The 11,127-nt window shown below is 42.7% G+C and overlaps 1 protein-coding gene across 1 annotated transcript in view; it reads left to right on the top strand.

The window, feature by feature from the left end:
- LOC103798968 (myelin and lymphocyte protein-like) overlaps positions 1-2,668 on the top strand; it is a gene marked incomplete at its 5' end in the record, with an annotated part of 3,390 nt that extends 722 nt beyond the window's left edge. Inside the window, 1 exon segment of the mRNA XM_009071261.1 lies at positions 2,642-2,668. Within this exon segment, the coding sequence (XP_009069509.1) occupies positions 2,642-2,668 (27 nt within the window).
- Positions 2,669-11,127: the final 8,459 nt, after the last annotated feature.

The following is an 11,127-nucleotide window of genomic DNA, read 5'->3' as shown; positions in this document are numbered from 1 at the left end:
AAGCTGTACACTGTCCCGTGATGGAAATCATCCTGAGAGCCTCCTCTGGACAGCATATGTCGTAGTGGTCCCATGAGCAACAACTGCAGTTTCCAGGCTGGGTTTGCATTTTGTTTTTTAATGCTTATACTTCATAAACAAGCAGGTTTTTATGTGGGATCATGGCAGTGAAGACAAGGATCCTGCCAGAGAAAGCTATATCCTGGCACTATCTGTTTCCCTTCAGTCTTTTCTGGGTTGGGTACAGTTTGATGCTGGTAACTGGGTCCCAAAAAGAAAAACTTCCAGCTTTAAAAAACATAGGGGGTTGGGTTCAAAGTGCTAAAAATCTCACGGAACCATATCTTCATGCCTCCAGGGTTGTTGTTGCTATCAGGGGAAACCTGAACAACCAACACTAAGGAGCATGAGTATAAAACGGTGTAATTTTAATTGCTGCCTGTCCAGTTAAGTCTGTTTCCCTCCCTAAACCTGCTGTACCAAATAAATATTTTCATGCAGTTTCTGAAAAATGCCTCTCCACTGAGAATAATGAGTTGCTTTACATTAGCAGCAAGAACAGAAATTACTGAGTGACCAAGAAGGGTTCAAGGGAGATATCTGTTTGCAGACCTCCACACGCAAAAGACATGCTTGGACCTTTATGTCAAGTGATGGTCTATTTGCCTCACAAACTGAAAAAATGTGGTGTGAGATCTGAGTTTGGGTTGCACAAGGAACCCAAGGAACGAGGTTCAGGCCCTGGTCAGCTGGTGACAGCTGGACTTTACAACTTGCTCTGCACTGGGTGCTGCTGGTTAAGGACCTGTCCCTGCAGCTTTTCTTTCTTCAGTCCTTCCAAGACCACAAAAGAGCCTGCCCAATGCTGTCATCTCATCCCACTACACGGATGGGGCCCTGCTGGAGACACTGACATCACCTACATCCCCAGTTTGTGTGCAGCAGTTGCCTTACATGATCTCCTGCGGCACCTTCACCATCCTTAGGCCAGAATATGGGGGGCTTCTCCATATGTGTTGGGCGAGGAAATGTAAGAACAGAGTGCAAGGATGCAGCAGGACATCTCCAAACATGGATGCAATCACCTGCTACAGACATGCACCTTATTCCCAATTCTGAGAAAAGAGAAGATGCTGGCAAAATCCACCTGCTCACTGTACGGAAGCAAATGACAAAGAGTTGATCCAGTTAGACACTTTAGGTTTCCTCTGCTACTCAAGCTGAGTTTGTTTTGGATCAATAGCAGAGTCAACTCACCTCAGCTCTCTGTTTCTGCAAGGACAGAAGGTCTTGAAGATCATCTAAATACAGCAAGATCCAATTTGTCCAGCCCAGTTTTTTAATTTTTGATTTTGCTCAACAGTAAGATGCAAGCTAATGTGAGCACACATTCTCAAACTGTAGTTTGACATGCTGCTTACAAGAAAGTTTGCAAACTTAACACTTGGCAATCCTATTGAAGCTGTATTTAGATTGAGCTGGCAAATAGGAATAAACCCTTCAAGACTTGCTAAGCAGATACGGCCTTTGAATGAGAATTTTCATTACAAGAGTGAGGGAAAACTCAATTCACTCTGCCTGCTTGTATATATACAACTGCTCTCTTTAGAAACCTGCATTGAAATCAGTGTAAAATACTGCTCCTAAATGTCTTTAACAGCAGAACTGAAAATATAAATTCCCAGGTTGCTCTTGAAAGATTTCTAAGGTAATTTCTCCCATACACAAAAGAGGTGGTACAAGCATCTTTCCGCATACAGAGAAATGCCATGACAAGCACTCTGACACTGGGAGGCACAGAAATTAACCCCTGACTTGTTTTATAGTTTGGATTGCTCTAATATTTTGTGAGAAAACATTGTTTGGGTTTGGTTTCCCTGTTTCTTTTGCCATGCCCAAGACAAAAACATGGAGTTGCCAGGTAGACCATGTCGTGGTTTAACCCCAGGCAGCAGCCAAGAACCACACAGCCTCTCACTCACTCCCCCACCAACGGGATGGGGGAGCGAATTAGAAGGGTAGAAGCTACAAAAACTCATGGGTTGAGATAAAGACAGTTTAATAGAGAAAGCAAAAGCTGCACACACAAGCAAAGCAAAACAAGGAATTAATTCACTGCTTCCCAAAGACAGGAGGTGTTTAGCCATCTCCAGGAGAGCAGGGACCATCACGCATAACGGTTCCTTGGGAAGACAGACGCCATCACTCCAGATGTCCCCCCTTCCTCCTTCTTCCTCCCACCTTCTATACTGAGCATGATGTCATATGGTATGGAATATACCTTTGGTCAGTTTGGGTCACCTGTCCTAGCTGTGTCTCCTCCCAATCTCCCATGCATCCCCAACTTCCTTCGTCAGTGTGGCAGTACGGAAAGCAGCAAAGGCCTTGACTCTGTGTAAACTCTGCTCAGCAACAACAAAAACATCTCTGCATTATCAACTCTGTGTTCTGCACAAAACCCAAACATAGCCTCATACTAGTCTCTATAAAGAAAGTTAACTCTACTTCAGCTCAAACCAGCACAGACCATTATGTCTTATCATGTGCATGTGGAGTCTGTTTATTTTCTGGTGTGACTTGGGTGATGGATCCCTTCCAACCAGTGAGCTAATCTAGCTACTTCTATTTTCTGATTTCACAGTTTCCACACCATAATGAGCGAGTCTAGGGAGTGAGACAGAGAGCGGACACATTACCTCCCACTACTGCTGCTTGCTTCAAGATCTCCCAGATAGTAGCATTTTGCAAAAAAAAAAAAAAAAGCCCCAACAAACCCACACGACAATCATTCTGATGATTCTTTATTGCTTTCACAATCTTGTATTTTCAGTAGTTTCCCAAGAGCTTGTGAAACAAACATGGGAGCTCATGATCAAACATCATCTTCTGGAATGGAGTGAATGCATGCTTGAAGACAAAGACATGTTCACTGACTGTTTCCATCTGAACATCCCCAGCCAAACTGTGGTCAGAAGAATCGTGGGAAAGCAAACGGTCTTACTGAATGATAGCAATGGCTTCAACTACGTGAATCGCATGATGGAGCTACAGCTGCCCTCCTGTGAAACATCAGTCTGGCCAACCTGTCTATTTGAGCTGGGCTTTCCCAGTTGCATCTCTGAGCTGAAGAGACAGAGGGATTGATGCTTTTAACATACTGTCCGTCTGACATTTGCCCAGGGAGATTTCTTCATTCCCTGAGCTTCTTTCACCTCACTCCACTCCAGCTTTGTGTCTGGAACCTCATCTTCTGGCTCAGGATCCTCGCGGACAGTCCCCTCAGGCAGTGCCACAACGATGGGCAGAGGGCCCTGCTCCTCCCGGAACTCCACTACATAGAGACTCTTTTGGTTCGCTATCTGTTGGTGAGTCTCCTGGGAGGAGGAAAGAGAAAAGACAACCAAAACAATGATGCACAATGTTGGCTTACTTCAGGTGAACTCTACATGGTACATGGGTTAGGGACAAAACCCCTGTAACCTACTAATAAACAATTTAAATACTGTGTAAATTTAATCACTTGTCAGGCACATCTTCATGGGCAAAAATTCAGATAGCTAGACTGCAAACATACTAACAGTACAATGTTATCCTAGAGGAACTTGATTCTGGAAAAGGTCTGGCCAGAAATGACATATCCTGCTAATAAGCATGCATGATGGCATGTTAGTAACGTGCAGGAATGTTTTTATGTCTTTCTATGGATATAAATTTTGCTTTGACAAAAACTCAGATTCTACAGAATAAATGTCTACAGCTAACAGCAAATTTTCCCCATTCAGGGCAGTCAAGAAAATATATCAAGTGCATATCTCTCAAAGCAATAATCTGTACCCTAGGCTCATCTTCTATTCTTCTATTCATTCTGTGGAATACTTCTCAGAGACAATGCATTGAAAATATGTGCCAGACTTCCTTGAGTCTGATTAACCACAGACACTAGCAGCTATGAGAACTGTAACTATCTCATTAGGCAAAGAGGATCATAACTCACTCACCTCCTGAGGATAAACTGATATTATTGGCTGGGATGGGGTGACAGATTTGACAACTATAGCTTTGCAGGGCTGTATTGGGAATGCAAGCAGCTAAACCTTGGCAGATACCAAAACCATGAACAAATGAGATAACCTGGAATTTCAAAAGGACTGACTCATCCTGAGGCTGGTGTTCAAAGGAAATCAGATGAAATGCTGCATGTTGGATCTTTTCCATTAAGTACAGGCAACTGGCTCAGACAGACACATCTCCATTGTGAGCAATTCAAATTAAAGTCTATAATGTAAACTGTTTGACCACAAACTATTGCAGTATCAATCCCCTTCTGTTCCCTGATCTAATGGATAGAACCACTGAGAGTGCATCTACCTGTTGGGTCAGGCCTTTGAAGAGAGCTCTGGTAATGTTAATCAAGTTTTTAGATCCAGTAACCTTGGCATACATGTCTTTAATGCCAATTAGTTTGCAGATGGTGATGATAGCTCGGTGGCAATGAAGACCATATCCTGTGGGGGAAAAAAGTAAATTAGCATTATGTAATTGTTTGTAAGCATACAACTTACTAAGAATGCAGAAGAGAGCACTAAGACCTCTTCTTTGTTATTTTTGTTACCTAGCACATTAGAACACATTATATGTTAAAAATGGCAAAACCATTCTGGGAAGACCATTCTTCTCAGTGTTTGCAGCCATGCTAACACAAAGATCATAGGTTTTTAAATGCAAAATATACCTTACTTAGCATATTGCAAAACTATTACTAGCTGTAAAGTCAAAATACAAAATGGTAAAAAATGATGCAACCTGAAGGATTATTTAATGCCACAGGCTTGGCTAGTATTCCTTAGAAGTATCATTGGCAGCTTTAGAACAATCTTCCACAAAAATACCTCCACCCTGCAAACATTCACCAAATAAAAGGCAATTCCTTTCTCCCACTCGGCAGAAAAATAACACTCCAATACTTCCAAAAACTCCTAAAATTAGGAGAGAAGCAAGGCAACAAGTTGACTTAAAAGAGTATTAAAAATAAGACATTTCAAGGGGAGAGGATCCAAATCGAATTCTACCCTGACCAACACTGTCTCTATTAAAAAGCAATACCTATGTAGCTTCAAAACCACTTCCTTTGTAATTTCAGGTGGCCAATTGCTGAATAACAGCTTCAGCAACTCCTAGTTATGGTAAATCTGGCTCTAAAGTCCTGGTTCACATACATGATGGAAGGATTTAACCTGCTATCCTTTGGGCTTCCCTCCAGAGAGACTGCAGTAGAAGCCATGTCAGTGTCTCTCATTCCCAGAGAGACTGCTGGTGGATGAGAGTGCCTTCCTAAAGCCTGAGGTTGTGCTCAAGACCTCTATCAGACACAGAGAAGGCAAAGAAATTAGGGAGGAAGGGAAAAGGGAAGATGAAGGAAGTCTGTGGGCAATAATGCTCCAAGATATAAGTCTAAACACAGAGTTGCTGGAAAAGAGGCACTGGTGCCTCTTGCTGCTCACAGGCCTTTTGGTAGCCAAATAAAACCAACCACATTTTTATTTCATTTGGTTCTTGGTGAACAAAGCTTTGAGCAGTGAAAGTGTGACTGCAGCTGCCTGCAACTTGAGGAAGGCATCACTGCACCCACTTATACCAAATCCACACTTTGTAGTTGATCTCCAAAACGTGAACCTTCTACTTGCCTCCTGTCTCAGCAACAGCAATTCACTGGCTTCACACTCTATGCAAAATGTAACAGCCACTAGCCAGCAGCCATGTAAAAGTGATGCTTTTCCCCTTCAGCTGACAAAAGCTAGCAGAATACTATGTACTATCAAGAGAGTAAGACAGCACAGATTATCAAGGTACTGTGCAAAGGCATCATTTCCCTTTTGCTGGCCCAGCAACTGGCATGAATTACACTTTGTTATTACATGAGTGGCACAACATGAAGGAGAGACAAACATATTTGAAAATCCACAAACACAACAGAGGTTTGCATGACATCTGCATCCATCTCCATCACAGAAATGGGGATTATATTGGCTCCAATGCATAACTGTAGTACATTGGCATTATTTGCAAATCGCTTCTTAGACTTGCCAGATTTTAATGGATGAGATATTTTTTGAGGAGTCTAATTTTGCTCTCTTGTTCCTCAGAAAGGTTGGTTTCACATGGTCTAGTTCTAGTAATTTTTAAAAACTGGTTTTTGATAGTTCTAATGTATCTTACTTAAGAGCTGAAAAGCTCTGCAGGATACTCCTTCTGCTGAGTAAAGGAGGTAAAAAAAATATTTCGGTGTTGCATGTTTTATTGTATCAATGTCCTGTTTTCTTTGAAACTACATTCAGAACAGAAATGATAACCATCCAAAGCAATTTGTTTTGCCATTTGAGAAAATACTGTTTCGTATGCTAAAAAAAAAGGTCAAGTTTTAGACACAATTACACAGGAATTACCTCTGAAAGGCTGTTTGTCAGAGTTTCACTTTCAGTGATTGAAGGCATTTAATTTCTGGCATTTTTATTGCTGCTTTTCTCTCATCTTTTCTCCATTAAGTTTCTGCAGATTATTAATACATGAAACTCAGAAGGCAGCAGACTAGTCCACTAGTCTCTGAACAAAATTTATTCCAAACACAAAAGCAAAGGATTCCAGCTGTGGAGAAGTTGGGCTTGCCCATGTTTAACCTGCCAGCGGGACACATGCTGCCATACTGTGGTTTAATTCAACAAGCCCAATATAGGAGAATGGGGTCATTGAGATGTAATGCATTTCCTCACACTCCAAAGGTACAAAGGTATGCAAAAGTAGTATTTAATTTGCATCCTTCCTATAAACTAACACGGGCAATACAGAAGGTTCACTTTAAATCCACACCAAGGAACTACTCTAAGTGAAGTTCACATTCACATGTTCACACCACATTACTTTTTAATTTGGATTTTCACTTGTCTAATATGTAATCCTGCCTATATGATGGGGGGTTTCTCCACTTTGCAGAGATTAGGAATAAATTCAAGAAAGGAATATTTGAACATAGCAGTGACTTCACCTTTTCTATTGAAACATTAGGCTTTGTTGTGACCATTTGTTGAGATAGCATCGGGGTGAGCCTGTGGATGAGGTCTTCTTCCTTCAGATACAGGAAGCATCATGCTGGCAAGCTCTCATCCTCATGGGGGATTTCAACCACATGGACATCTGCTGGGTGCACAATACAGCCGGCTGCAAGCAATCCAGGGGACTTGAAGTGTGTGGAGGATAACTTTCTGGTCCAGGTATTGGACAAAATAACCAGAGGTGAGGCATTACTGGACCAGTGCTCGCCAATGTGGATGAGCTCATTAGAGACATTCAGATTGGAGACAGTCTGGGCTGTAGTGACCATGCCCTGGGGGAGTGAGTGATCTCAAGGAGTGGGGCCTGGTGTGGAGCCAAGTCAGGACCCTGAACTTTGGAAGAGCAAACTTCCAGATGTTTAAGGAGTTGGTGAATGAGATCCCTTGGGAAACTGTCCTTAAAGACAAAGGAGCTGACCAAAGCTGGCAACTCTTTAAGGCCACTTTTCTTAGAGTGCAAGATTCTCCATCCTGTTGTGTAGGAAATTAGGCCAGGCAGGTTGGAAAATGGCATAACAGATCTTCATGGGAGCAATATTATGGCACATAGAAGAAAGGAGGTGATCTGAGACAGACAGCATGGCTTTACTAAGGGCAAATCATGCAGGACCAATCTGGGGGCTTTCTTGGAATGACTGACTGCAATGGTCAACAAGAGAACACTGACTGATGTCACCTACCTAGATTTCAGGAAGGCTCTTGACATGGTCCCACATGACATCCTTATCTCCAAACTCAACAGACAAGAGTTTGAAGGGTAGACTATTTGGTGAATAAGGAACTGGATGAATGGATGGATGGATGGATACAGCCAGAGAGTTGTGGTCAATGGCTCTGTGTCCAGGTGGAGGCCCGTGATGAGTGGTGTCCCTCAGGGCAATGTTTTGGGACTTATGCTCTTTAACACCTTTATCAATGACACAGACAGTGAGATGAAGAGCACCCTCAGCAAGTTTGCAGATGACACAAAGCTGAGCAGTGCAATTGACACTACAGAAGGATGTGATGTCATCCACAGGGACCCAGACAAACTTGGAAGTGAGGCCACAAGAACTTCATGAAGTACAAGGTCAAGTGCACGGTGTTGCACCTGGGTCAGGGCAGTCCCAGACATGAGTCCAGACAGGTAGATGAACTCACTGAAAACAGCCCTGCAGAGAAGGACTTGGGGGTTCTCATGGATGAAAAGCTGGACATGAGCCAACAGTGTGCACTCACAACTCAGAAGGCCAACTGCATCCTGGGCTGCATCAAAAGAGCAGTGGTCAGCAGGTTGATGGAGATGACTCTCCCCCCTTACTCTGTCCTTATGAGACTTCACCTGGACTGCTGCATCCAGTGCTGGGGTCCTCTGCTGAGGAAAGACATGGATCTGTTGGAGCGAGTCCAGAGGAGGGCCACAAAGTTGACCAGTTGATCACCTCTCCTATGAAGACAGGTGGAGAGAGCTGCTATTGTTCAGCCTGGAGAAGAGAAGGCTCCACAGAGGCCTTATTATGATGGCCTTACAGTTCCTAAAGGGGGTTTATAAAAATGAGCGAGAGTGGCTCTTTTTACACAGGCAGATGTGGATCTGTTGGAGCGAGTCCAGAGGAGGGCCACAAAGTTGACCAGTTGATCACCTCTCCTATGAAGACAGGTGGAGAGAGCTGCTATTGTTCAGCCTGGAGAAGAGAAGGCTCCACAGAGGCCTTATTATGATGGCCTTACAGTTCCTAAAGGGGGTTTATTGAGCGAAGCGAGAGTGGCTCTTTTTACACAGGCAGATGGTGATAGGAGAAGGGGGAATGGCTTTAAAGTGAAAGAGGGCAGGTTTAGATGTTAGGAAGAAATTCTTCACTCAGAGGATGGTGAGGTACTGGGGCAAGTGCTGTCAAGAGAAGCTGTGGATGCTCCATCCCTGTAAGTGTTCAAGGCCATCAAATTGGATAGGGCCTGATCTAGTGGATGGCCTTCCTGCTCATGGCAGGGGGGTTGGAACAAGATGATCTTTAAGGTCCCTTCCAATGCAAGCCTCTCTGTGATTCTAGGAGAGCTGCCTGAGTCCTAGGTACAGGAACTGGAAATAAACTGCCAGCTGTAATTATGCAAAATGAGAAGCTTCAGCATACATACAGCTGGAATGCCAGCAGCAAACAGAGGAAGTCTTTTATACTTTAAGTGAAGATAGTCTACATATGCCATGGCCTAATGTGAAAATTATGACTAACTGTAATTTCTAATACCTATTAACTAGGTTGGGACTATATGATCTTTAAGGTCCATTCCAACCCTTTCCTATACTATGATACTACTAACTACAGCTGCAGGGTATCTGCGCTAGGTTTCACAGCCACATAAGAGTATTTGACAAACTGTTCTGCATTTCTGCTTAGTAATTCACACTAGAAACTAAATTACAATACAAATACATGGATCAATGTGGCTAGCAGAGTAGTCTTATGACTACTGAAAATGTAAAGTCCAGTCAGAAATGAAGATTAAATGCTATCTGCACTCTAAAAGGTAGTATATTCTGCAGCAAGGACAAATAATACCCCCAGTAGTTCCCATCGAGCTAGCATGTGACAGAAACAGGAGCAATCTGGAATGGTGGCAGGCATGAAGTCTAAAGCCTGCCTCAAGTTAAATCATGCTTTGTAGCATTTCCACAAGTCATTTAAATGTTCTAAAATTGCAGACAGCTCCTGCTGGTGCTATGAACCCTCTCCTTAGAGAATAACACAAAATCCTATCAGGAACTAAGGTAAAATCAGCAAGAGCTTTATCTATATCATCCCTAAAACCTCAATTTTGCACAGATATATAATGTTACACCTTGTTTTCGGATCATGAGCACATAAATGAAGTCTTTCTCTCACACACATAACAATTCATCTACAAAATTTGACACACTGATACATCACTGTACTTCTTAATAAGGCCAGTTATGCCTGCTGTCCAGAGCACATTGGATATAAGCACATTTTTTTCTCAGACAACATCAAACCTGTCGTGGTTTAGAGGAGTGGTATTCCTCAATTTAGTGTTCCCACTAAAAGCCCCAAGAGCACATGCTGGGTTGAGGTAAGAACAATTTACTCAAAACCAGTAATGAAGTAAGAAAATGATCAGGAACAACAACTATATTAATAACAGAGTGTACAAGACAGGCAAACAACTCACACACAACCGCTCACCACGCAGAACCTGCTGCTGCCCCAGTGCACACCCTACGCACCAGAACAAACCAGAGCCAGAACAAAGGGTACCCATGCTGCTCTCTGTCCCCTCCATATGGTGTGAGGTGGTATAGAACAACCACAGGGTTCTAGTGTGCCCTTCCTGGCTGCTGCAAAAGTTAACCCTGTCCTGGCTGGAACCAGGACAAAACCTCTTTCAGAAAACGGGCTATGTCCATTAGTTATAAAACAGAGAAAACATTAAGTGGAAAATTGCTTCCTGGTTTATGAAGGACACTTGCATAAATGTGAGTATGTTGTGTAACTGGCTGGCAAAGACACTCACACAAGGCAAAGCACTGTCCAAAACTAGCAGCAACAAGCTATTAAACGTAAGGGATTAATACGACAGAACTGGACTTGTATTCTGACACAATTCAGCATGATACTCTCACATATAAACTATGGAAATAAGAACCAGGTAAAATCATCATTTAAAGTAAGTATCACCATTACCAGCAGTCTCCTGTCAGGCCAAGAGCATTTTCCAGATAGGATCCTGATGTGGATTTGTTATGGCTTTATAACCTGCAAGTATCTTTGCTGACAATTTGGATGGGGAAACAACGACTGAAAAATAATGGGTTGAGGATATAATCTTGGGAAAGGCTGCAAACGTACTGGGCATCAGAAGAAGTCAATGTAGATCTGACGGAGTCACAGTTTGAAACCAAAACACAGAAATTCTACACAAACAGATGTAGAGTGCTTTGGTGAGAAATCAAAAGCATGAGTACAAAATAGAGGAGACTAGTAATAGGACAAGGATCTGAGGATTATAACTGACCACAAAAAAAACC

The sequence above is a fragment of the Acanthisitta chloris genome, unplaced genomic scaffold (genome assembly GCF_000695815.1).
Source record: "Acanthisitta chloris isolate BGI_N310 unplaced genomic scaffold, ASM69581v1 scaffold7170, whole genome shotgun sequence".
NCBI classification, from domain to species: Eukaryota; Metazoa; Chordata; class Aves; order Passeriformes; family Acanthisittidae; genus Acanthisitta; species Acanthisitta chloris.
The sequence above is the reverse complement of the archived record's forward strand: the minus strand, read 5'-3'. Positions and strand labels throughout refer to the sequence as shown.